Raw genomic sequence first — 27342 nt, 5'->3', positions numbered from 1 at the left:
TTAAGTAGGTGCTGTAAAACCCTCAACAATTTTACCTCCTCTAAGGACAGAAATTGGTTCTGGAGAGAATGAGAAAAAGAGGAGTGAACAGATCTTATATATTATACTGGTTTATTGACTTCCAAATCCCAACTCTACCCAACCAATGCTAACTCTCCATATTTAATTTCTCCTATGGAGAATTTAAATATAATGTTTCTCTTTATGGGAAAAAAAGTTTTAAGATTAAAAAGGAACAAGGAAATAATCAAGGAACTTGTGTGAAATGGAAATCATGTGAGGTGTAGGACTGCAGGCAGCTTATCTCAGGAATACCCCCGTAGGCACAGTCCTGAGGCGACTTACTTTTGCTAATCATGAATACCACCGCCATGAGCAGTAGTATCAAGACAATAACAGAGATTCCAATGTAGATTCCCTTATTGGCGATCATCCACGGATCATGTGCCAGCACCACAGGGTAATGAAACATCAGCAGATAAAAAAAAAAATCTTGTTAGAATTATGGATAGAAAACATTTCTGAAAATAATGTAACCAGACACATCTATCTTTATTAATATTTGGTTAGTTATCATGAAGGGTGAGACTAAATGATCTGAATTTATAACCACATGGGGAAATTCTAAGACAACTTAAAATTCAAAATGTATTTGGAGATGGTAGAAATGTTATATATTGTGTATTTACAGGTGTGTATACATTTGACAAAATTCAAACTATAATCTTCAAGTGAGTCTGCTTTACTATATGTAAATTACACATATTTTTAAATTTAATAAGGTATTTTCATATATAATCCTCATTATATTAGAAAAGAAGACAGTTTTTGTTTGCATATAAGTTAATATGGTGGTATTACATGAATGTGCTCAGTTAATGAATTTGGCCTTTTGTTAAAGAACTCCTTTTTTTTCTAACTTAGAATTCAAGATTCTATATATTTCTTTATAAGTAGACTTGAAGTAGCTGCTCATATACATGGTGCTGCTTAACAATTAAAATTCTGCACAGTTGGAAAAAATACAGTTTTATTTAAGCCTCCTGGTGTGGCTTATAAGAAATCACCTCTTGTGGTAAACCCCAAAATACACCAGGCATCATGTTCGACCCTTTATATAACTTAACCCTAATCCTAAAGATGTCCTGCAGGGAAGGTATCTTAACAGAAAAAAAGTGGAAGACCAGAGAAAAAGATTAAGTCTGAAGTGTCTTCCTGTGTTAGAGTTTAAACTCTGGAGCCAGAATTTCAGCTTAATTTTTACTTAGTTGCTGTGTGACCCTAGACAAGCTATTTAACACCTGTGAATCTCTGTTTCTCTGTCATTAGCAGATTAAATAAGGTTCTTGGGAAAGGTACATTATGTAGTTCCTGATGAACAAAGTGAGGAATACAGAGGAGGGTGACTTAGCCTCTGAGGTATCCTTGCTTAAAGGGGGAATGGCCAGTGTCTTGGGAGGAAAAAGCACCTTACTTGTTGGGAGTAAAGTGGTTGGATGGAATATGGGATGACAGGAAGCAGGCTTTGCTTCATTTTTTAAAAAATATGTTACATAAACTTTTCAGGTTCATTTTAGAATATCGGCTCAGCATAAAGAAAGAAAAACAAAAATCAATCATAATTCCAACATCCAGAAAAGCCACTATCACCATTTTTCATTAAATATACTCCTCTAGAATTTTATTTCTCCAATATTTCTACTAACAGAAACAGTAACCATATTCAATATATACTACAGCATATACAGTATTTCATTTATATATATATAAATGAAATTTATGTATATATATATATACACACACATATAATTTGGCCATATCACACAGCATGTGGGATTTAAGTACCCCCACCAGGGATCAAACCTGTGACGTCTATATAAAAAGTGTGGAGTCTTAACCACTGGACCATCAAAGAAGTCCTTACACTATAGTAAAAGTTAGTTTTTTCACTTAACAACTGATACTATTTTCTCATGTCAGTAAATACACTGCAGTGACAACCTTGTTAATGGGCATAAGAAGGCGCGCTTAATTGACTAAGTAATTAACCTCATTATTGAACATTTCGGTTGTTTATAACATTTCATGATTATAAATAGCAGCAATGAACATCTTTTCTTAAACATCTTCACATATCTGCTCAGTTCTCTCCTTAAGGTAGAGTTCAGGAAACTGATTTAGTACTGGGACAGAATACACCCTGCGTGGTTTTCAGGACACTTGGGAGACACTGTGATGCCTTCACGTCAAGACACGGAAAAAGCCCACGAATTTGCTACTGCCTATTGTGAACTTGCTTCTATGTTGCTTGTTGGTTGTTGCTGTGGTTTAGTTACTAAGTCGAGTTCAACTCTTTTACAACCTCATGGACTATACCCGCCAGGCTCTTCTGTCCAAGGGATTTCCCAGGCAAGAATACTGGAGTGGGTTGCCTTTTCCTTCTCCAGCAGATCTTCCCACGTCAAATCCATGTCTCCCACATTGGCAGGTGGATTCTTTACCACTGAGCCACCAGGGAAGCCCAGATATAGCTTTTACTTTCTGCTACACATACCTGTCTGGCAGGTAAGAACAATCTCATCATTTAGTATACTTGTTTCTTTTTTAAATCCAGCATAATCTGACTATGTAACAATACAACAGTCACTTACATGGTGGCAGTTCTGCTATTTAACAGGCATAAAAAAATGCTGTCCATATCCATTAGATCAATCAGTGCCCATACCATGAAAGTGATTAAAATCTTGTGGTGGTGTTTGCATTGTCACTAAGGTGTGTAGCATAGGCCATTTGACCTCATACTAAATAGCCCCTTTTTTTTGAGCTGGACTTTCTCTTACAATGGCCATGCTGCAATTACTCACTACTTAGGATCAGGATTACTTCATACTTAAACTCTTTTTGTTTATTGCTTCTAAGAGTTATTTGCACACAATAAAAGGAAAGTTGTTTCACCCAAGGGAGCCAAAGAAAACGTCCTATTAATAAATTCTTCAAAGAATTCTTCAAAGATGAGGCTTTGATGAACTTCACAAGACTAGAACTCCTTAGATTTTTCACTCAAGCTAACTGTGAAAATGTATGAGAACATCCTACAGAATCACAAAGTTGTTCAAGACCTTAGGACCTTAATAAGTCATCATATGGGGAGGATTATACATAGAAAGACTTAGCAGGGGCCTCAAAATTTCTCTCTAGAAGGACAATTAATTTGGAAAAAGATATTAGGGGCATATATTTAAGCAAGCACACTTTTATTGGCATAAAATTTTGGGTTGGGATTGCCCCCATTCCACCATGTCACTTCAAGGCATGTTATTTCTCTAACAAGGATCACAATCTTCCTTAGTAGTAATGTTACTTACTATCCTTGAATTAATTCATTCTTTTTTCCCCAATTTTCTGGCCAGGAGAAAGTCTGTGGTACGTGTGTATATGTGTTTGTGTGTGTAGAGTACACCATTTTTCAGGTGTTTCTAACAAACTAGTGCATCTATATAAACTTTTTAAATTAATTAAAGCATCTCTGGGCTTTCCAGGTGGCTCAGTGCTAAAGAACCTGCCTGCCAATGCAGGAGACTCAAAAGATGGGGGTTTAATCCCAGGGTCAGAAAAATCCCCTGGAGGAGGAAATGGCAACCCACTCTGGTATTCTTGCCTGAACGATCCCATTGACAGAGGAGCCTGGAAAGTTATAGTCCATAGGGTTGAAAAGAGTCAGACGTGACCCAGTGACTGAGCACAAAGTATCCCTATTTAAGAGTCAGATTCATTTCCTACTTTGTTTTATGGATCACAAAGAATCAATCTGTGGACTAGTCTAGCTTTATGATAATAATCTCTAAATGTAACTTGCTTCGAGGGAGACATACAAGTGAACCCAGCTAAAAAAATAGAAATGGAAGATGCTTACAGTTTGAATGCTACAGCAAACAGCCCTTGGTAAGTTTATCACAGTGTTATTCCCACCTGCTAAACAAGAAGGAAAATTAATTAGAATTATAAAGAAATATTAAATTTTCACTGCAAATACCAGTGTATGCACATTGCCATTTGGTAATGAGTGAGAAAAGTCGAATAATCATATGGCCAGACACTGTAGGCACTGCAGGAGTTAAACCAAGTCAATGACTTTTATTAATTTAGCCTGTAACCTGTGCGTTTTAACCATTTTATCATGGTCCCTTCCAAAATGAAACCCATTTTTGTCTCTATGGAAAAAGGTGCAGGTTCACAGAAAATTTACCTATAAGTTCAAGGAGTCATAGTGGCCCGTTCTCAGAGCTAGGTTAAAAATTTCCATTTAAGGTAGGTAGTCGGAGTTTTCACAACAGCTAAGAAACTGCCAATTGCTCAGAAGCCATTGCATACCAAAGAACTGAACTACCCTGTGCAAAATGGATGTTACATTGGTTTCACATTTAAAATATGAGTGAAATGCACTAAGATATCCCACACAGGTGGCATCCAGCTCCTACATTATGTACCAGTGTGCCCAGATACTGATCCAAAAGTGCTATAAAAAATATGTTATGTCAGCCCCCAAGACAAATATAGTGTATATAGTGTGTATATATTTATATATATACTATATATATGTGTATATAGTTATCCTACATTGGCCTTGGGGCTGAGATAACATATATCATAAATATAATGTAATATCCTATAATATAATGTGTTTTTCTATTAAAGTTTTAAGTAGTATCCATATACATATTATGTCTTAAAGTTTTGAATATTCACTGAATATTCAGATTTTAATAGTGTTTTGAAATATCTCTTATTGACCCTCCTAAGCAACTATAGGTCAAATACAGAATTCTCTCTTTACGGAATATCTATTCTATACTAAACACTCTACAGAATGGGTGATATTGTAAAACACCAAGGATTGGAGTCAGATAAAATTTGACTTCAGTGTTGACAATGTCCCTTACCAGTGTGACCTTGATTAAGGTTCTTTACATATACATCACATATGTATGCATGTAAATGTATAATTTTCTAACTTGGGTAACCTTGAACTGCAAGCTGTTGATAGCACCTGTTTCAGAAAGTAGTCACATTAGATGATGCATGTAAGGTGCTTAACAGCATATTAGAAAAATATCCACTATACTATCTATACTATTATGTTGATATATAATGATAGGAGCAATGAGCGGGGGACACCATGCAATGGATTTTCTAAATATCACGTCCTTCATTCCTTACAAGCATGCAGTGAGGAATGAAACACCTTGCCCATGGGCGTGCAGCTTGAAACTGCCATGGGCGGGCAGTTGAATTGGAAGCTGCTTGGCTCCAAAGCAGAGCTCAAGGTCCTCCCCAGTCTGGCAATGGCAAGAAGTAAACCTGCCCTGGAAGAATTAAGTGAGATAACGTACAACAGTTTATTGGCACATTTGTCTGAAAAGGTAGATGGCAGGCCATATGGTGACCAAAATTCCTTCCAGACTAACACTGTTTACTTTGTGAGGCTTTAATTCACTGAAGTGTGACTTGGGCACTGTGCAGATTTGCCTGGAGGGCCTCAGAGATGCTGCCAAGACAGCAGCAGTCACAGAAGTCGTGGGGACACAGCTGCTCCAATGTCTGTTCCATGCTGGCAAGTCTACCTTGACCAGGTTGTAGAGCCATATTTTAGAGAATGATTTCCCATTTCCTACTTTGTTCTTTCTCTTAGCCTAAAAGTGTGAGGTGCAATTGCTCCAACTGCTCTTACCTGTATTTTAATCCGCTTTCTTTTTGATTTTGAGTTCACACCAAGGATTCCACTTTCAAAACCAAATGTAACTATTAGCTAATCCCAATTTGAATTGGTCCCATTCTGAGTCCCTGGAGAAGGCAATGGCTACCCACTCCAGTACTCTTGCCTGGAAAATCTCATGGATGGAGGAGCCTGGTAGGCTGCAGTCCATGGGGTCGCTAAGAGTCGGACACGACTAAGCGACTTCACTTTCACTTTTCACTTTCATGCATTGGAGAAGGAAATGGCAACCCACTCCAATGTTCTTGCCTGGAGAATCCCAGGGATGGGGGAGCCTGGTGGGCTGCCGTCTATGGGGTTGCACAGAGCCAGACATGACTGAAGCGACATAGCAACAGCAGCAGCATTCTGAGTCCCACTGCATGTTCATTTTCAATTAAGAGTTTCCTTGAATGATTGGCGAAAGGTAGGCCATACTGGGTGTCTGCTACAGATTAGCAACTCCTGAGCACGTGAGTCATATGCATGAGGAGTCTTGCGAAGCCTGGCCTTGCTTGGGTGCGTCACAGGTGCAAGGACACATAAACCAATTCTGCATTACAAAGGGGTTCACATGTGGCACTCCCCAAACTTACCACCATGGGTAACAGAGTTAGATGGGAAAGATGACAGGACTCAGCATTAGCTTTCTCCATCAGAGGAAAGACAGACAAATCTTACATCCAAAGAATATAGACCTGCCCAAATTAGGGAGAATAGGGAATACTTTAGGGGTGGAATAGCAGAATCTCAGCGGGGCATGCCTCTTTGGGGCTGGTGTGCATGTGCTCAACCATCTCAAAGGGCCCGCATGGAATGAAAGCTTGGCAAGGCAGCAGGGGAGCCTCATGGCCCTGTGTAGTCTCTGGAGGAAACACAAACAGGTCACTAGTTTGGTCTCGACCAGCTTAGTTTGGATTTAATACTTTTAAGGCTCTGTCCAGGGAAGCGAGCCAAGAAATAAGTTGAAAATCAAGGCTGGTTCATTTAACTTAGAAAAATATGGATATGCATGTGGATATTTTCAGGTCAGACAAGCTTCCTATGTACTCAGTTATACATACGTCTAGACAGTCTAAGCAATAATCATAATTGCCACTCTATCACTTACATTTTAACTGTGTCCTAAGATTTTTATCTCAGGTGATCCTTGTAAGAATAAGTAACATTCAATCCATTTTCCAAAGGGTAAACGCAGATTCAAAGATGGTAAGATATTTGTTCAAGTCGCATAGCTAATTGGAGTAATCAGTAGTAGCACTCAATTTAGACTTGTCTTAATTCAGAATATGTGCTCTTAAAAATGCGCTAACATCTATCAAAATTTGAAAGCTCCCAGCTGTTCCAAAAAGAAACTGAAGTTACCTGAGGTGGTAGAGTGCCATGGTGAGTGCGTTACATTTGTTTTATGTGGGCAGGTAGACCGGGTTCTTGTAGTCTGCGTGGGAGAAGATGAAGAAGCTACAGGAATAACAACAATAGGAAAATGGGGTTCAATTTCATGGAGGAAAATTTCCACCACCAAGAAAAATAACAGAACTACAATCAGGAATTACCCTTTTACACTTTCTTAGAGAAAAATTCAAGGATGGCCATGAGGGATTGCCCTGCCATATAGGTATTTCATTATCATGGAGAAATCTGTTCTAGATGATGATCTAGGGAACTTAACAAAAGACAGAATTATTTCACTTTAAATACACTTAAAATTCCCCTAAAGCCTACAACCGTGCATGTTAAGAAGGACACTCAGTTATTTTGGGTTCCCAGTGATATTAAAAGTTTGTGGAGCAGGGCCTTGGAGCGGGCATTAAGCCAGTCCCTTCACAAGAATCCCAGTCTGGATTTCCTGATCTTATTCAAGTTCCTAATTATCCATCTATACATCCTTCCAGGGAGATGCACATATTAACCAGCACAGAAAATCAACTAAGAATATCCAAGTTCTTGAGGTTACATTAGGGCAAAGTACTGTCCAAAGGCTGAGTCTTGGTAAAGAGGCACAAAGCAGTGTTCCTGGTTCCCTGGTTCCTTCTGCAGTTGTGCTCCGGCCACTCCTTTCATAGGACTGATATCCTGTGTTATTTAACTCACCTTTCATTCCGCACCAAAAAATTTCACTGGGATTTCTCAGGGCTATGTTTCCTTTTTCCTTTCTTGAAATCTCTCCTTTATTTTCTATCAGACATCTCATCTGATCTGCAGAGTTGACCATTTGTCTCTTAATAGGATTCTTATATCCCTTCCTCTGAGGGCACCGCAGAATTTCCAGGCAAGTTAGCGGTGCTGCCTGAACAAGAGCTCCCAAACCTAGACTTTCCTTATTGCCTCTCATTGGTCTTCTTTTCACCTGCTCACCATGGACCTCACATTTCAACACCTTTACTCTTGTTCTCAGCAGCCTTTGTTTTTTGTGGAATTTCTCATTTCTTTGTTTAGTCACTGCTTCTGGTAGTAGCATTTTTGTTTTCTCTTTTGTTTGTTTTTGCTTCCCCCAGTGCTCAAATCTACAACAGGATGTGGCTCACTTTAGGAACGAAAACAGGGAAACAAGAAAGTCAGGTGATCAGAGTCTTTATCCAACTTAAATCTGAGAAAGACCTTTTTTCTTAACTTCTTTCTCTAGTTTGGGTCTTTGTGGGCATCTTTCTTTTCTCCACTGCCTCTATGACTTAATTTTTGTTTATTTATTTAAAAAAATACATTTCTTTTTAATCAGAAGATAATGTAGAAAAATGGCTCTGATGAACCTATTAGTAGGCCAGCAATAGAGACACAGACATAGAGAAGAGGTTTGTGGACACGGCGGGGGGAAGGAGCAGGTGGGCTCGTGTGACTTTACATCCAACCAGTGCAGGAGTATTCCAGGTGACCAGCATGTGCAGGGTCACAGAGCTTAGAGAGGGGACAGATGTAAGGACGGATGCCCCTGCAGCGGCTCTTCTTCTGTGTTCTCCTCCCTTCTACCCTGTAAAGCTCAACTGTAATCTCAGACTTTGAGGGAAATTATCAGGATACATATAATACTCAGTGAGTTCTATCCATGCAGAGGTCCTATGGACAAATACACCAAGACTTTCTTTCTGAACCTCTGCTTTAAACAATGGCCATAACTTACACGTGTTCCCCAAACCAGGAGCACTAATCCAGGCACCTCAGCAGACACAAACTATTAAGAAGTAAGTCAATATTGAGAAAGTCAACAGATGCTCTAATGTGTTTGCTACCTGGAAGAAAACTTTTTTTTTTAATAAACTTTCATGACTCTAAATTCATAGTTTTAACCTAAAGTCCTCTCTTCCAAACTCAGATCAAAGTCCAGTCCTTCAGATCCTTCCTAGTTGAATACACACACGGTTCAATGTGAGTGAAGAGAAATCAATGTGTTCCATCAGACGTTTTTGGCTAAGAGGTTGTGATATTTCTGTTACTTCTCAGATTCCAGAGTCACTTCAAGGTGTCAAAGAGTCGGGGAGGCTTTGGGAATCTCCAAAGGTAAAAGCTATCTTTTTAAACCAAAAAATAGAAAATTTGATCATAAACGGGTCCTCTGAATGCCAAGCTATTTCCCTACCCATAAGTCAAATTATTCTCCATTTGTATTAAACCTAAAGTTTTATCTCACAGAAATATGAAGTATAAACTCTGGACCCTGAATTAAAAAAACAAACGTGTGCATTTTAAATCTCTTCAGTCCTTAAATCTGATGCTTACTTTATTACAGTATGAGTACATTTCCTGCTACATAAATATATTAAAGGGTGCTAGAAGCAAAACTGTGTAAGTCATTGACACCCTGAAAAGACAGGGTAATTGTATAAAGGGGCTTCCAGTGAAGATGTCAGGTCAGGACAAATTCATCCAAACACATGATCTATGATCAGGATAGAATGCAGAGAGGCCCAAAATTCAAATTAATGGGACAATCTAGACTCAACCATTTTCTATTCATGTGATTCCCAATGATGAACTTAGACACTGTGTCTCAGTCTTCACAAATATAAAATAGGATTGAGTCACACCTACAGTGCATAGGGTTATCATAAGAATTAAGTGGATTAATACTTAAGAAGTGGTTAGGCTGGTTCCTGACTCAGGAAACAAAATAAATATTATCTCCACTGAAATTTTCTCCTCAAGTGTTGGATTAGGCCTCAGAATGGATTAAGTGATCTCTATTCACAGCTCATTGTAAGGACAGATTCTCATTTACCTGACCTTGTTCTGGCACCTCTATTTTATTCCTTATAATTTTGTGTACAACATGGCCCAATCCACTATCCTCCTTAAATGTCGAAGATCAGCGGTCTGGCTTTTTTTGCATTAGTGAATTCCTTTGAAGTTGAGATAAATAGCCATATGTCCCCTTCACTATGAAAATGCTTATACTTCCAAAAGGTGAATGTAATAAGAATGAGAGTTACAAATTCTGTGAAGCCAGATTTGGAAGCCTGTTAAGAATCCTTACCCTAGACTATCCCTCAGCCTTAACACTGTGCCTAGGAAGGTCTATATCCAATCCTTTAAAGGCTTCTGGGCTCAGAAGCACAACTGTTTACCTGGCTTGTGGTCCTCTGTGGGTGTTGGCATTGGAAGAGCAGAGGTAGAGGCCCCCGTTGTCGTATGAGTATCCGTGACTACTGTGGTAGTGCTGTTCCTTTCTGGAATAGTGGTCTTCCTTTTTGGAGCAGTGGTGTAGGTGGTCCTTGGAATATTGGTAATACTGGTCCTTGTGCTTTCAGAAGTGGTACTGGGGCTCACTGTTGTCGTAGGTGGAGCTAGAAATCAACATGAAAGCAAGGATTCAACATACTGCAGGAAATAAGAGCCTGTGAATCAATACAACCAAGGAGACTGTCCTCAGGCAGAAATGAACATTTGTCTCCCATGAACTCGGAGTTCACATCACTGGTCAACTAGAGTCTCTGACTGAGGAGTGAGTGAAGACATGGTCACAACAAGAAAACAGCTGCATTGAAAGGACAAATATTGGGGAGGTATGGACATAGAAACAATGATACCTGGGATTTGTGCTGAACACTTTGTAAAAACTAGTCATGTATATTATATTTATGTATCTAAATAAACATCTGTGAGTAAGGGGAAGATGTCTAGATCCTGAAGCTGCATTTGTCTTTTCAGTGGTGTATGACTAGGACCTAAATAGTAGCTCCTAAGAAACAGACTATTTACCAAAGAAATGCCATTCAGTCAGTCGGCCTTATGAGTACCCTTCCAAAAGACCTGCATCCTAAATACAGATTAATTCACACCAAGAGCATATTCTAGATAACACAGATGCATTATGCACTTGGTTAGAAGGTGGACTAGATTGTTTTAAGGTTCCTTTCTACATGAGAGATAATGACCACAGGTAATAACTTTGGTGCTTTCCAGAATCAGAAATCCTGTGGGATTCCAAACCCCTTATTGAAGTCCTCAGAGATACCCAGAGAAAGAACTGAAATTAGAAGTGAGCCAAAACACAGTGCCTGGCACAAGAGCAAAAGTTACAGGGTAGACTCAAGAATGCAGACTTTTTTCCTCAAGGGACATCTATTTTGCCCACAAGCAGTATTCTCAATTTTCAACTCTATAAAATATAAATTAGAACATCAAGTCTCTTTAATATGAGACAACTGCTGTGAAAACTCATTTGAGGAATTCAAGTCAGCTTAATTTGGAAACTAGCCAATTTTGCCCTCAAGAAAAAAAACTTTTTTCAACAAGTACTTATGTACAAGGCATTAGTAAATATTTTAGCCTTTGGGAGTACTGTGATCTCAGTGATAACTGCTCTTATCTGTCAGTGTGAAAATATCCATTGACAGTATATAAGTGAATAGCTGAATCTGTGTTTCAATAAAACTTTATCAAACTTTTGGTGAGCCTGTCTTACAATCTGATCTTGTCCTAGAGCTACAATTTGCCAACCCTAGTCTAAAAGTGTAGTCAGAGGTTTTGATGAAAAGTGCATCCCAATCCCCTCCATTCTTTTTGAAATCAAATCTAGACAAAAAGAGGAAGCAAGCAAAAAAAATCTGACCAAAGGACTATAACAAAAAAAATATGCCAAGTCTACTTGGCTTTTTTTAACTAACTGTCTTCCTTGGTGGTAAGTATTTCCTGAGGAAGAAGCTAGGAAGCTAAGGGTAGAAGAAGATGCTGAGGAAGAGCCTGAACAGAAGGTTGAAAAGTAAGTTCATCCTGTCAAAAGTGCCAGAAAACTTAAGCAAAGAATTGGATTGGAGGCAGAGAGTCACTTTGGTTCAGTTATAGACTGGTTTCCCTCTGGACAGGGCAGTGAATTTTAAAATATTCATCTATTAAATATTTCTGAGCACTACAAAATTTCCCTAATTTCCTTCTATGTCATTTTAAAATATATTCAGCTAAACCAATCACATAATATCACAACTCCAAAAATGATCTCTTCACAAGCTGTCTCTTCCGTATGTCTCTATGGCCAGCCTCTTTGGCTTCCATTAATTGACTCCTAGACGCAGTTTCCTGAGAGTCAGTGTCTTCTCCATCAGAACTGACCTTATTTTACTTGCCTTCATCAAGGACACAGAGCACAAAGTTGGAAGACTGCAATATCAAAATCATCTAAAGCAAAAAAGAGACATAACTTATGACGTCCTGAGTATAGTGTTCTATTTTCGATAGAAGACTTTTGTGGGAGAATATTCATTAGGAAAGAGTGCCAGAAACCAGGAAATCGTGAAGAATCTTGTCCTTTCATCAAGAGGTAAGAAAGAGTAGCATGTCTACTCCAAGATAGAAAAACGTAAACTTCCCTGATTTTTTTATTTCACAATATTCTTAAAAAGTACCAGTGAACATTTATTGAGATGCAAGTGTTTTCATATTGCAATAAGCCTGTTTTAATTTTTAAAGAAGTAATTTAGTGATATGGTATGAAATGTGTTTCAAAAAATCCAAGACAAGGCAGAAGGAGGAAGTGAAACTATATAAGATAAAGGCCCATACAATGTATTTACAACAAGACTGAACTGGCCTCTGTTAAAGCCAAATTATACAAATACTTGATCAGACATTATATTGCCTCTTTTATACATGTGAAATTCTCTGTAAGTCCTAAAATGTTAGGAAAGGATATTTAAAATTTCTATTGAGAAATAATCTCAGAGAAAAGGACAGTTCTTCAAGTGGAATCAATTCAGCTCCGTAAAAATGTTTACTATATCTCAGTGTGGAACAGTGGATGCTTTTTCATGAGCCAACTAGCACTACTGAAGGCTGCTTTAGGAGATAGCAGTCTTTTCTGACTGGGAAGTTCCTCTAGCCTATGGTCTTGAATCAAGATTAGTGTTAACACTTCATTCTACACAAATACAGTTATTTGTTTAGATAAAGTTATTTTAACCCAAGAGTGATTAGAAAACAAGACTATAGGAACCTATAATCTTATTAATGAAAGAAGAAGTTATACAAAACAAAAAACCATGGAAGCTCACAGCAAGTGATCAAAGTAGGTAGAAATACAAGCTCACGTGTCTTCCTACACAACTCTAGGATATTTTTTATGTCATTGAACTACCTTCTCAACACCGCAGCAATGTAGGCCACTGTCAAGAGGAACTGCACTCTCTGTACTCAAAGAAACATTAATTTCACAAATATTTCCTTTTAGCTAATAATGTTTGGAACAAGAATATTTGGGGCATGACGAGGGATAAGAAAGGAAGATTAATGTATAATTTGCATAGGAAAATTTCCACTACCAAAAAAATAACAAAACAAAAATCAGGAATTACTCTTGGATCCTTTCTTAGAGAAAAATTCAAGGATGGCCATGATGTATTACCCTGCCATATAGATATTTTATTATTATTAATAAATTTGCTCTAAATGATAATGTGGAGAGCTTAACAATAGACTGGATTATTTCACTTTTTATACACTTAAAATTCCCCTAAAGCCTACAATTGTGCATGTTAAGGACACCCAGTTAAACTTGGGTTCATACCAGTGCTATTTCATGTTTGTGGAGCAGGGCATTGGAGCTGGCACTAATACACTCCCTTCATAAGAACCCCAATCTGGATTTCCTGACCTTATTCAAGTTCCTAATTATCCATCTATACATCCTTCCAGGGAGATGCACATATTAACCAGCACAGAAAATCAACTAAGAATATCCAAGTTCTTGAGGTTACATTAAGGCAAAGTACTGTCCAAAGGCTGAGTCTTGGTAAAGAGGCACAAAGAAATGTTCCTGGTTCCCTGGTTCCTTCTGCAGTTGTGCTCCGGCCACTCCTTTCATAGGACTGATATCCTGTGTTATTTAACTCATCTTTCATTCCGCACCAAAAAATTTCACTGGGATTTCTCAGGGCTATGTTTCCTTTTTCCTTTCTTGAAATCTCTCCTTTATTTTCTATCAGACATCTCATCTGATCTGCAGAGTTGACCATTTGTCTCTTAATAGGATTCTTATATCCCTCCCTCTGAGGGCACCGCAGAATTTCCAGGCAAGTTAGCGGTGCTGCCTGAACAAGAGCTCCCAAACCTGGACTTTCCTTATTGCCTCTCATTGGTCTTCTTTTCACCTGCTCACCATGGACCTCACATTTCAACACCTTTACTCTTGTTCTTAGCAGTCTTTGTTTTTTGTGGAATTTCTCATTTCTTTCTTTAGTCACTGCTTCTGGTAGTAGTATTTTGTTTTCTCTTTTGTTTGTTTTTCCTTCCCCCAGTGCTCAAATCTAAAACAGGATGTGGCTCACTTTAGGAACTAATACAGAGCAACAAGAAAGTCAGATGATCAGAGTCTTTATCCAACTTAAATCTGAGAAAGACCTTTTTTGCTTAACTTCTTTCTCTAGTTTGGGTCTTTGTGGGCATCTTTCTTTTCTCCACTGCCTCTATGACTTAATTTTTGTTTATTTATTTAAAAAAATACATTTCTTTTTAATCAGAAGATAATATAGAAAAATGGCTCTGATGAGCCTATTAGTAGCCCAGCAATAGAGACACAGACATAGAGAAGAGGTTTGTGGACACAGCGTGGGGAAGGGAGCAGGTGGGCTCGTGTGATTTCACATCCAACCAGTGCAGGAGTATTTCAGGTGACCAGCATGTGCAGGGTCACAGAGCATATAGAGGGGACGGATATAAGGACGAATGCCCCTGCAGCGGCTCTTCTTCTGTGTTCTCCTCCCTTCTACCCTGTAAAGCTCAACCGTAATCTCAGACTTTGAGGGAAATTATCAGGATACATGTAATACTCAGTGAGTTCTATCCACGCAGAGGTCCTATGGACAAATACACCAAGACTTTCTTTCTGAACCTCTGCTTTAAACAAGGGCCATAACTTACACGTGTTCCCCAAACCAGGAGCACTAATCCAGGCACCTCAGCAGACACAAACTATTAAGAAGTAAGTCAATACTGAGAAAGTCAACAGATGCTCTAATATGCTTCCTACCTGGAAGAAAACTTTTTTTTTTTTAACAAACTTTCATAACTCTAAATTCATAGTTTTAACCTAAAGTCCTCTCTTCCAAACTCAGATCAAAGTCCAGTCCTTCAGATCCTTCCTAGTTGAATACACACAGTTCAATGTGAATGAAGAGAAATCAGTGTGTTCCATCAGACGTTTTTGGCTAAAAGGTTGTGATATTTCTGTTACTTCTCAGATTCCAGAGTCACTTCAAGGTATCAAAGAGTTGGGGAGGCTTTGGGAATCTCCAAAGGTAAAAGCTACCTTTTTAATCCAAAAAATAGAAAATTTGATCATAAACGAGTCCTCTGAATGCCAAGCTATTTCCCTACCCATACGTCAAATTATTCTCCATTTGTATTAAACCTAAAGTTTTATCTCACAGAAATATGAAGTATAAACTCTGGACCCTGAATTAAAAAAAAAACGTGTGCATTTTAAATCTCTTCAGTCCTTAAATCTGATGCTTACTGTATTACAGTATGAGTACATTTCCTGCTACATAAATATATTAAAGGGTGATAGAAGCAAAACTGTGTAAGTCATTGACACCCTGAAAAGACAGGGTAATTGTATAAAGGGGCTTCCAGTGAAGATGTCAGAACAGCACAAATTCATCCAAACACATGATCTATGATCAGGATAGAATGCAGAGAGGCCCAAAATTCAAATTAATGGGACAATCTAGGCTCAACCATTTTCTATTCATGTGATTCCCAATGATGAACTTAGACACTGTGTCTCAGTCTTCACAAATATAAAATAGGATTGAGTCACACCTACAGTGCATAGGGTTATCATAAGAATTAAGTGGATTAATACTTAAGAAGTGGTTAGGCTGGTTCCTGACTCAAGAAACAGAATAAATATTATCTCCACTGAAATTTTCTCCTCAAGTGTTGGATTAGGCCTCAGAATGGATTAAGTGACCTCTATTCACAGCTCATTGTAAGGACAGATTCTCATTCATCTGCCCTTGTTCTGGCATTTCTGCTTTTCCCTCATAACAACATAACAACTCAGCCAAGTCCTCCTTTCCTTAGATGTCCAAGATCAGTGGTCTGACTTTTTTTGTATTAATGAATTCTTTTAAGAATGAGATAAAGAGTCACAAGTCCCCTTCATTCTGATATGCTTGTACTTCCAAAAGGTGAATGTAACAAGGTATAGTGAAAGCGAGAGTCGCCAAGTTGTGTCTAACTCTTTGTGACTATATAGTTCATGGAATTCTCCAGGCCAGAATACTGGGGTGGGTAGCCTTTCCCTTATCCAGGGCATCTTCCCAAACCAGAGATCAAACCCCGGTCTTCTGCAATGCAGGCAGATTCTTCACAGCTGCGCCATAAGGGAAGCGCAAGAAAACTGGAGTGGGAAGCCTAGCCCTTCTCCATCAGATCTTCCCAACCAAGGAATAGAACCAGGGTCTCCTGCATTGCAGGCAGATTCTTTACCTACTGAGCTACAGGGATAGGAGTTCACAAACTCTCAAGTCAGATATGGTAGCCTGTTAAGAATCCTTACCCTAGACTACACCTCAGCCTTAACACTGTGCCTAGGAAGGTCTATATCCAATCCTTTAAAGGCTTCTGGGCTCAGAAGCACAACTGTTTACCTGGCTTGTGGTCCTCTGTGGGTGTTGGCATTGGAAGAGCAGAAGTAGAGGCCCCCGTTGTCATATGAGTATCCGTGACTACTGTGGTAGTGCTGTTCCTTTCTGGAATTGTGGTGTTCCTTGTTGGAGGAGTGGTGTAGGTGGTCCTTGGAATATTGGTAGTACTTGGGCTTTCAGAAGTGGTACTGGGGCTCACTGTTGTCGTAGGTGGAGCTAGAAATCAACATGAAAGCAAGGATTCAACATACTGCAGGAAATAAGAGCCTGTGAATCAATACAACCAAGGAGACTGTCCTCAGGCAGAAATGAACATTTGTCTCCCATGAACTCGGAGTTCACATCACTGGTCAACTAGAGTCTCTGACTGAGGAGTGAGTGAAGACATGGTCACAACAAGAAAACAGCTGCATTGAAAGGGCAAATATTGAGGAGGTATGGACATAAAAACAATGATACCTGGGATTTGTGCTGAACACTTTGTAAAAACTAGTCATGTATATTATATTTATGTATCTAAATAAACATCTATGAGTAAGGGGAAGATGTCTAGATCCTGAAGCTGCATTTGTCTTTTCAGTGGTGTATGACTAGGACCTAAATAGTAGCTCTTAAGAAACAGACTGAGAGCTGAAGAATTGATGCTTTTGAACTGTGGTGTTGGAGAAGACTCTTGAGAGTCCCTTGGACTGCAAGGAGATTCAACCAGTCCATTCTGAAAGAGATCAGCCCTGGGATTTCTTTGGAAGGAATGATGCTCAAGCTGAAACTCCAGTAATTTGGCCACCTCATGAGAAGAGCTGACTTATTGGAAAAGACTCTGAGGCTGGGAGGGATTGGGGGCAGGAGGAAAAGGGGACGACAGAGGATGAGATGGCTGGATGACATCACCAACTCGATGGATGTGAGTCTGAGTGAACTTTGGGAATTGGTGATGGACAGGGAGGCCTGGCGTGCTGCAGTTTATGGGGTCGCAAAGAGTCGGACATGATTGAGTGACTGAACTAAGTAAGTAACTAAGAAACTGACTATTTACCAAAGAAATGCCATTCAGTCAGTCGGCCTTATGAGTACCCTTCCAAAAGACCTGCATCCTAAATACAGATTAATTCACACCAAGAGCATATTCTAGATAACACAGATGCATTATGCACTTGGTTAGAAGGTGGACTAGATGTTTTAAGGGTCCTTTCTACATGAGAGATAATGACCACTGATAACAACTTTGGTGCTTTCCAGAATCAGAAATCCTGTGGGATTCCAAACCCCTTATTGAAGTCCTCAGAGATACCCAGAGAAAGAACTGAAATTAGAAGTGAGCCAAAACACAGTGCCTGGCACAAGAGCAAAAGTTATAGGGTAGACTCAAGAATGCGGACTTTTTTCCTCAAGGGACATCTATTTTGCCCACAAGCAGTATTCTCAATTTTCAACTCTACAAAATATATATTAGAACATCAAGTCTCTTTAATATGAGACAACTGCTGTGAAAACTCATTTGAGGAATTCAAGTCAGCTTAATTTGGAAATTAGCCAATTTTGCCTTTAAGAAGAAAAACTTTTTTTTCAACAAGTATTTATGTACAATGCATTAGTAAATATTTTATTGGGAGTCCTGTGATCTCAGTGCTAATTACTCAAAACTGTCAGTGTGAAAACACCCATAGACAGTACATAAACTGAGGCACATATATATATATATATATATATATATATATATATATATATATAACACACACACACATATATACATATATAGAATAGCTGAGACTGTGTCTCAGTAAAACTTTATTAAACTGCTGTTGAGCCTGTTTTATAATCTGATATGGTCCTGCAGGTACAGTTTGCCAAACCTGGTCTAAGAGTATAGTCAGAGGTTTTGATGAAATGTTCAATCCTAATTCCCTCCATTCCTTTTGAAATCAAATCTAGACAAAAAGAGGAAGCAAGCAAAAAAATCTGACCAAAGGACTATAACAAGGAAGAAGTCTACTTGGCTTTTTTAACTAACTGTCTTCCTTGGTGGTAAATATTTCCTGAGGAAGAAGCTAGGAAGCTAAGGGTAGAAGAAGATGCTGAGGAAGAGCCCAAACAGAAGGTTGAAAAGTAAGTTCATCCTGTCAAAAGTGCAAGAAAACTTAAGCAAAGAATTGGATTGGAGGCAGAGTCACTTTGGCTCAGTTATGGACTGGTTTCCCTCTGGACAGGGCAGTGAATTTTTAAATATTCATCTATTAAAGATTTCTGAGCACTACAAAATTTCCCTAATTTCCTTCTATGTCATTTAAAAATATATTCAGCTAGACCCATCATGGGAGAAGGCAATGACACTCCACTCCAGTATTCTTGCTTGGAAAATCCCATGGATGGAGGAGCCTGGTGGGCTGCAGTCCATGAGATCGCGAATTCAGACACAACTGAGTAGCTTCGCTTTCACTTTTCACTTTCATGCATTGGAGAAGGAAATGGCAACCCACTCCGGTGTTCTTGCCTGGAGAATCCCAGAGACAGAAGAGCCTGGTGGGCTGCCATCTCTGGGGTCACACAGAGTCGGACACGACTGAAGCGACTTAGCAGCAGCAGACCCATCATGTAATACCACAGCTCCAAAATGATCTCTTCACAGGCTGTCTCTTTCCCACGTGTCTCTAGGCCCAATCTATCTTGGCTTCCATTAATTGACTCTTAGAGGCAGTTTCCTTAGAGCCAGCATTTTCTGCATCAGAATTGACCTTATTTCGCTTGACTTCACCAAGGATACAAACAAACTACAAAGTTGGGAGACAGCAATATCAAGTTCATTTAAAGCAAAAAAGAGACATAACTTATGTAGGCCTGGGTATTGGGTTCTGTGTCGTGGGAAAACAGTGATTAGGAGAGGACCAGAAACCAGGAAATCCTGAAGAGTCTTGTCCTTTCATTCAGAAGTAAGAAAAAGTAGGATATCTATATCAAGATGGAAAAATGTAAACTTCCCTGATTTTTTTATTTCACAAAATTCTTAAAAGCTACCAGTGAACATTTATGGAGATGTAAATGTTCTCATATTGCCATAAGCCCATTTTAATTTTTCCAGTAGTCATGTATGAAGGTGTATGTTAGACAATAAAGAAAGCTGAGCACCAAAGAATTGGTGCTTTTGAACTGTGGTGTTGGAGAAGACTCTTGAGAGTCCCTTGGACTGCAAGAAGATCCAACCAGTCCATTCTGAAGGAGATCAACCCTGGGATTTCTTTGGAAGGAATGATGCTAAGGCTGAAACTCCAGTACTTTGGCCACCTCATGCAAAGAGTTGACTCATTGGAAAAAATTCTGATGCTGGGAGGGATTGGGGGCAGGAGGAGAAGGGGATGACAGAGGATGAGATGGCTGGATGGCATCACTGACTTGATGGACGTGAGTCTGAGTGAACTCCGGGAGTTGGTGATGGACAGGAAGGCCTGGCGTGCTGTGATTCATGGGGTGGCAGAGTCAGACACAACTGAGCAACTGAACTGAACTGAACTGAAAGCCAAATTAGAAAGCAGAGATATTACTTTGCCAAGAAAGATCCGTCTAGTCAAGTCTATGGTTTTTCCATTGGTTATGTATGGATGTGAGAGTTGGACGGTGAAGAAAGCTGAGCGCTGAAGAATTGATGCTTTTGAACTGTGGTGCTGGAGAAGACTCTTGCAAGTCCCTTGGACTGCAAGGAGATCCAACCAGTCCATCCTAAAGGAAATCAGTTCTGGGTGTTCATTGGAAGGACTGATGCTGAGGCTGAAACTCCAATACTTTGGTCATCTCATGAGAAGAGTTGACTCATTGGAAAAGACTCTGATGCTTGGAGGGATTGGGGGCAGGAGGAGAGGGGGACGACAGAGGATGAGATGGCTGGATGGCATCACCGACTCGATGCTTATGAGTTTGGGTGAAGTCCGGGAGTTGGTGATGGACACGGAGGCCTGGTGTGCTGTGATTCATGGGGTCGCAAAGAGTTGGACACGACTGAGCAACTGAACTGAACTGAACTGAACTAAACTGAAAGCCAAATTATACAAATACTTGACCAGATGTTATATTACCTATTTTATACGTGTGAAATTCTCTGTAAGTCCTAAAATGTAAAGGACATTTCAACATTCTTCTAAGAATAATCTCAGAGGAAAGGGCAGTTCTTTAAGTGGAATAAATTCTGCCCCATAAAAATGTTCACTATATCTCAGTGTGGAACAGTGAATGCTTTTTCATTAATCAATTAGCACTCCTAAAGCACTGCCTTAGAAGATATTTTGCTGACTGGGAAGTTCCTCTCGCCTATGGTCTTAAATCAAGGTTAGTGTTCACACTTCATTCTACACAAATACAAGTTATCCTCTGAAGAGTTATTAGAAAACAAGATTATAGGAGCCTCTTCTTTCCCTATTCGAGGAAAAAGAGGTTAATATCAAACAGAAACCTCTTTATCTAGAGAAACTCACAGCAAGCGATCAAAGTAAGTAGGAAGACAAGCTCACCTGACTTTATAGTCAACTTTATGATGTTTTCTTCGTCATTGAAAAGCCATTTTTTAATACGGCAACAATACAAGCCACTGTCAGAAAGGACTGCATTCTCTATGGTCAAAGAAACATCCCTTTTACCAATATCTCCTTTGAACTTATAACGTTCATTCTTCTGTTCAGTGACTTTGTATCCATCAGTACTGATAACGGTATTTCTGCAGTCTATCCAAGAACATTTCCCTCGGCCCCAGCATATGGATGTGACTTTTCCTTCATAGAAGCAGGGTAGCGTGACAGACTGACCCACCACTCCAATCACTTGTCGGTAAGACGTTACACCATCTGTAAATAAAGAGAAACCAGAGCATGAGGTCTCAATATTTTAACTTTACTTTCATTTTTTTCTTTATATACCTTATTTGGTTTGAAATCATCTAACATCTTGAGTTTCTAAAACTTAGTATAAGCATTTTTCTATGTTCACATATTCTTTAGCAGCGTTATCATTTACTAGATATATTTCTAGATGAAACATCATATAAATGTTTTTCTGTATTCAGAATTACTTCCTAATAGGATAGATTTCTGAGAGAAAGTTTTATGATAAAGGTCAGAAATATGTTCAATCTCTTGTAATAAGACCAAATTTTTCTCCAAAAGGTTTGAAATAAATGCCATTACAGTAATACATGAATATGTGTGTATTTCTTTCTATTTTTGACATGTATCTGCTTTTTAAATAGGTAATACATACATATAGCTTTTATTCTCCCCTGATTGTCACTGTCTCAGTTGAAATCCCTTTTAAAAACTCTTTTGCATTTTCAGTTTTGATTTTAAGTCTTTATTTCAAGTTTGTAAATAGCTCTTTCAAATTATTATTTTTTAAAAAATTTTATTTTTAGTTTATTTTGTGTTACAATACTGTATTGGTTTTGCCATACATTGACATGAATCAGCCACGGGTGTACATGAGTTCCCAATCCTGAACCCCCCTCCCACCTCCCAACTCTTTCAAATTAAATCACCTCATAACCCTGCTCTTAATTAAATTTAAAAAAAAAAAAAGCAGAGTTAAAGTTTTACTTACAGCGTCATTGGTTAGAAAGCAAAGCCTTGTAAGCTGTTTAGAAATCAGTTCTTAGGAAAATGAGTTTATAATACTTTCAGGAGAAACTGAGGCTTATCATGGGCTTAAGGATCAACCAGATAAATTCAAGCAAGGATCCTTCTTGAGCAATGTACAAAGGAGCAGAGTCCACTTACCCAGGTGAAACCAAAAAATTGGAGAATATTCAGTCAAATACTACATGTTGCCTCTTAAAAAACAGACAAACAAGCAAAAACACCTCTCTTCTGAGTCAGTGGCTTAAAAATCCCTACATTGTCAAATGCATTCTGAGTGGTCCGTAAAAGAATCTGAGACTCAATGACTAATCATAGGGCTGGGCTGTAAGTCTGGGAAATGCTCTGGGAATAAAACACTCATTGATACATAAAATAAGAGTCTAGTTTTCTCTTTGGAATTCTGGGAACAGTTAAGTTTGCTTAGTGTCATTTTTGGATTACAAAGGTAATACAGGCTAACTATAAAAATTTGTTCTAGAAGTATAATTTTAAAAAATACTTTTCCTTTCATCTGCTGATGGACATCTAGGTTGTTTCCATGTCCTGGCTAGTATAAACAGTGCTGCAATGAGCATTGGGGTACATTTGTCTCTTTCTATTCTGGTTTCCTCGGTGTGTATGCCCAGAAGTGGGATTGCTGGGTCATAAGGCAGTTCTCTTTGCAATTTTTTAAGGAATCTCCACACTGTTCTCCATAGTGGCTGTACTAGTTTGCATTCCCACCAACAGTGTAGGAAGGTTCCCTTTACTCTACACCCTCTCCAGCATTTATTGCTTGCAGATTTTTGGATCGCAGACATTCTGATTGATGTGAAGTGGTACCTCATTGTGGTTTTGATTTGCATTTCTCTAATAATGAGTGATGTTGAGCATCTTTTCATGTGTTTGTTAGCCATCCGTATGTCTTCTTTGGAGAAATGTTTATTCAGTTCTTTGGCCCATTTTTTGATTGGGTCCTTTATTTTTCTGGAATCAGTTCTGATGAGATGGATGAAACTGGAGCCGATTATACAGAGTGAAGTAAGCCAGAAAGAAAAACACCAATACACTATACTAACACATATATATGGAATTTAGAAAGCTGGCAATGATGACCCTGTCTGCAAGACAGCAAAAAAGACACAGATGTGTATAGCGGACTTTTGGACTCAGAGGGAGAGGGAGAGGGTGGGATGATTTGGGAGAATGGCATTGAAACATGTATACTATCATGTAAGAATCGAATCGCCAGTCTATGTCCGATGCAGGATACAGCATGCTTGGGGCTGGTGCATGGGGATGACCCAGAGGGATGTTGTGGGGAGGGAGGTGGGAGGGGGGTTCATGTTTGGGAACGCATGTACACCCGTGGTGGATTCATGTCAATGTATGGCAAAACCAATACAGTATTGTAAAGTAAAATAAAGTAAAAATTAAAATTAAAAAAAAAACACTTTTCCTCAGATTCCCAACTCTAGAGATTGTTTTAAAATTTAGGATATGCATCTTCCTAAATTTCCCCCTGTCTCATAGAATATTTTTAATTAAAATACTTTATTTATTAAAAAAAATTTTTGGCCACATGGCATGGTCTGTGGGACCTTAGTTACCCATTCAGGGATGGAACCCCTGCACCCTGCATTGGAAACACAAAGTCTTAACAACTGGAAAAGCAGGGAATTTAAAATATTTTCTTTTTAACAGAAATAGTTGCACACAGTTGAAAAACGTCAAAAAGCACAGAATGGTAGAGTAGAGGACTCTTTCCTTGCCCCCTCATCCCCATTTCTTCTTCTCATCCCCTTCTACCCTCTGATAACAGCTGTCACTGTTTCCCACCTACACATGAGCAGTGCGTGCATATCCACCATCTACCTACCCACCCCTCCATTTTTGTTGTTGTTGTTGTTGTTTAAATACAAGCAGTGGCATAAACCACACTGTACAGCATCATGCCTTGTAACCCACTCACAGTATTTTAATTCTTAGCATTTAAGCAGTTTCTTTGGCTTAAGGCTTCAGCCTGGTTCTTTGCTCATTTGTTGACCCCATTACCTTCTGACAAAACCCTAGCACACCTACCCTGCCTCATCACTCACACAGCCCCTACACTCCCCCATCCTCAGGCTTCCAAAGCACAGCCCACCTGTTCACTTACATGGCAGAAGGAGTAGGAAGCCCAGGATGGCTACCCATGGATGCATGACGCTGTCGTCCTGAAGGAAAGGGAAAGCAAACTGGTTAGTGTGTCCCCCAACCTTATAGTATCAGAATCAAAACAGGTAGGTGATGTTCTGGGGGCTCCAAGAAAGGATTAGCCAGAGGCAAAGTGATAGAGAAGTGATTTATTAGAATAGAATGCTTGTGAGGCATCAGATCCAGCAGATGAGTGTTGTGCTACCCCAAGTATTCAGTGAGTTACATTTTTATCATCAAAGGAGGATAGAGTAGGGGAGAAAACCACCTTCTTTGTCTTTCTGTGAGTCTTCCATCACTAATTCCTCCTACAAGTTGGGTAGGGGAGTTTTGGGCCCTATACGGTACACCTGGGACTGTCATGGAACTATGGAGAAATTATTTCAGGTCTCAGGACAGTGAGGGTCATTCACTTTGAAACATCACCTTTCCATAAATTATTTGTGTGTGTGTGTGTGTGTGTGTGTGTGTGTGTGTGTGTGTGCAGAGAGCATGTCCTAGGGGTCATTACCTTGTTCATGTCACTGGGCAGGTTTAGGCCCTATTTGCCACTATTTTTTTACAGTTTGAGGGCGTGTCTCATGCTTCTGTTAAATGGTTTTATAGCTAAGCAAGTTAGCTTGGATTTGTTGTTTGGCAAGCAGATCTGGCTTTGATGCTAAGTGACTTGCTCTGCTGTATGACACAAGCAAACCCACATTGTTTCAGGATTTTTCCATTTTTTTCATGGGTGATCATTAACTTACCAGGGTCTCTCTTACTTTTTTCTTTACATATAATTACCTAATGGGATTAACTATTAAATCACTATCATGTCCCTTTACTTTGTCCCTATCATTTCCTACTCCAGGTGTTTACCGTTTTATGCTTAAAAGTGGATAAGGGGTAATCATGAATCATTAACTGCTTCCATCTCAGACAGGATGCAGGCCTGCCTGGGGAAGGAGTAAACCACCTGGCTGGCTGTCTCTTTTCTGCTGTAAGAATTATAAACCAGTTAGTATCATCCTTTTAGCTTCCTAGATGTTAAGCTTTGGAGGATGGATTTGCAAAAGACAAAAATGAAAAGAAATTAAACATTGAAAGAGATTATAACCATGATTTGGTGATCCAAAACATTTTTCCAAAACAGTTTCTAAATCTGGAAAAGGGTCATTCCAGTCCTTAATCTGTTTGTTTTTGATTAGGCCCAGTATCTTAATATTTTATACTTCAGGGCTTATTAAGTCTTCTATCTCTATTAATCTGTTCTTTATTTTCTATGAATATCAATTGGTGATAGGGTTGCTTCCTTGTCCCTCAGGAAACAGAGTAGCGCCTAATTTAGTTAAGTCCCTTCCATTACAGAGATAGGACTTGCCTGGTGGCTCACTCATTAAGGAACCCGCCTGTAATGCAGGCCTGAGTTTGATCCCTGGGTTGGGAAGATCCCCTGGAGAAGGAAATGGCATCCCACGCCAGTATTCTTGCCTAGGAAACCCCATGGACAGAGGAATCTGGCAAGGGTCATGGGGTTGCGAGAGTAAAACACGACTTAGCAATTAACCCACCCTACCACCTTCCATGAAAGAGAGGACAATCAGGCACAGACGGAAAGGAGTATAAGAACAACTGGCCATTGATGCTGTACAAAAGGGGTCTCGGGAAAGTGTACCTCCGTCTCTCTCCTGACACTTCCATTACATATTTCTTATGTTTGTTAAGATTTCTAACCCTCTGGGTTAAGACAGAGAAGGTTGCACTAGTATCTCTAAGAAATTCTACTAAGTGGCCTTCCACATCAATGACCACCTGAAGTTTGGCATTAGTTATGTAGATGGCCTCTCTAGGCAAAGTCACCTTTGGCTTCAGGCCACCTCAGTCTTCTGATTATGAAACTGTCAATACCCAAGGGCCCCCTGTCGCTCACTGGCATCTGGGGCATTCTCCCTTTCAACGTCCTGGATGCTTTCTAAAAGCTCACTGATCACAATCTTTCGTTGAGTGTCCCTTCTGTTCACACCTGGCACACTGATTTTGGATACCCATGGGCCTTGCACAGTCAAATGACTCAGGAAGTCTGGCCTCCCTTTCATGGTCTATGAGTGGACAGGACCACTGCCATCATTTGGGACTTTTATGTATATCTCTGGACTTATTCAGCCTTTTCGGCCATATCCCTATTATTGAAAACCAAATCAGACAACTGGAGCAAATCGCTCAAAAGGTCTGAGGACCTCCTCCTTCCAGCAGTTGCTTTTTGAATTTTGTGTCTGAAGTCTGGGGCAGACTGGGTTATGAAATGTATAGCCAAAAGGACCTGCCCCTCAGGAGAGGAGGGATCCACATTTGGATGCTATTTAAAAGCTTCCACTAATCTTCCTTGAAAAACTGCAAGATTTCCCTCTGGTCCCTATTGGACTTCTTTCACTTTTTTCATAATTGATGAGTTTCACTATAAGCTTTTTCATACCCGTTAATAAATAATTAATCCTATCCTACTTATTTCTATCCTTACAGTTCATCTGGTGACTCCAATCTGGATCTGCCTCAGGGAAAGCATTGTTTTCCACCTGATGTACTGCATGGCCTTCTTGGACTTGGACTTCTTGAGCCACTCGGTCAGCGTGGGCTCTGGCTGCCAGTACTGCGTGCTGTTCTTTCTTAGGAGGGTAGCGGTAGCATAAAATCTGTAAATCCCCCCAGGTGAGATTCCCCCCAAGTAAGCTTCTTTGTGAAAATTTCA

General features: G+C 39.4%; 1 protein-coding gene across 1 annotated transcript; it reads right to left on the bottom strand.

Annotated features, from left to right (window-relative positions):
• LOC102177058 (hepatitis A virus cellular receptor 1 homolog) lies at window positions 1–26692 on the bottom strand. Its single transcript, XM_018051640.1, has 8 exons — window positions 26527–26692; window positions 21327–21656; window positions 16834–17046; window positions 10312–10530; window positions 7118–7213; window positions 3914–3972; window positions 2555–2624; window positions 1–59 (listed from the first exon to the last, which is right to left on the bottom strand). Exons 1-8 carry the CDS (start codon window positions 26690–26692, stop codon window positions 1–3), a joined length of 1212 nt encoding a protein of 403 aa, XP_017907129.1.

Source organism: Capra hircus, chromosome 7 (genome assembly GCF_001704415.2).
Source record: "Capra hircus breed San Clemente chromosome 7, ASM170441v1, whole genome shotgun sequence".
NCBI classification, from domain to species: domain Eukaryota; kingdom Metazoa; phylum Chordata; class Mammalia; order Artiodactyla; family Bovidae; genus Capra; species Capra hircus.
Note: the sequence above shows the minus strand (reverse complement) of the source record. Positions and strands in the feature narration are given on the sequence as shown.

Coding starts and splice junctions, on each gene's coding strand:
- LOC102177058 (XM_018051640.1), bottom strand. CDS start 26,692: ATGAAAGGGAGGCCAGACTTCCTGAGTCATTTGACTGTGCAAGGCCCA. Junction 17,047..21,326: donor AAAGTTGACTATAAAGTCAG/GTGAGCTTGTCT, acceptor GTTGATTTCTAG/CTCCACCTACGACAACAGTG. Junction 60..2,554: donor TGTTCTTACCTGCCAGACAG/GTATGTGTAGCA, acceptor CATTCTCTCCAG/AACCAATTTCTGTCCTTAGA.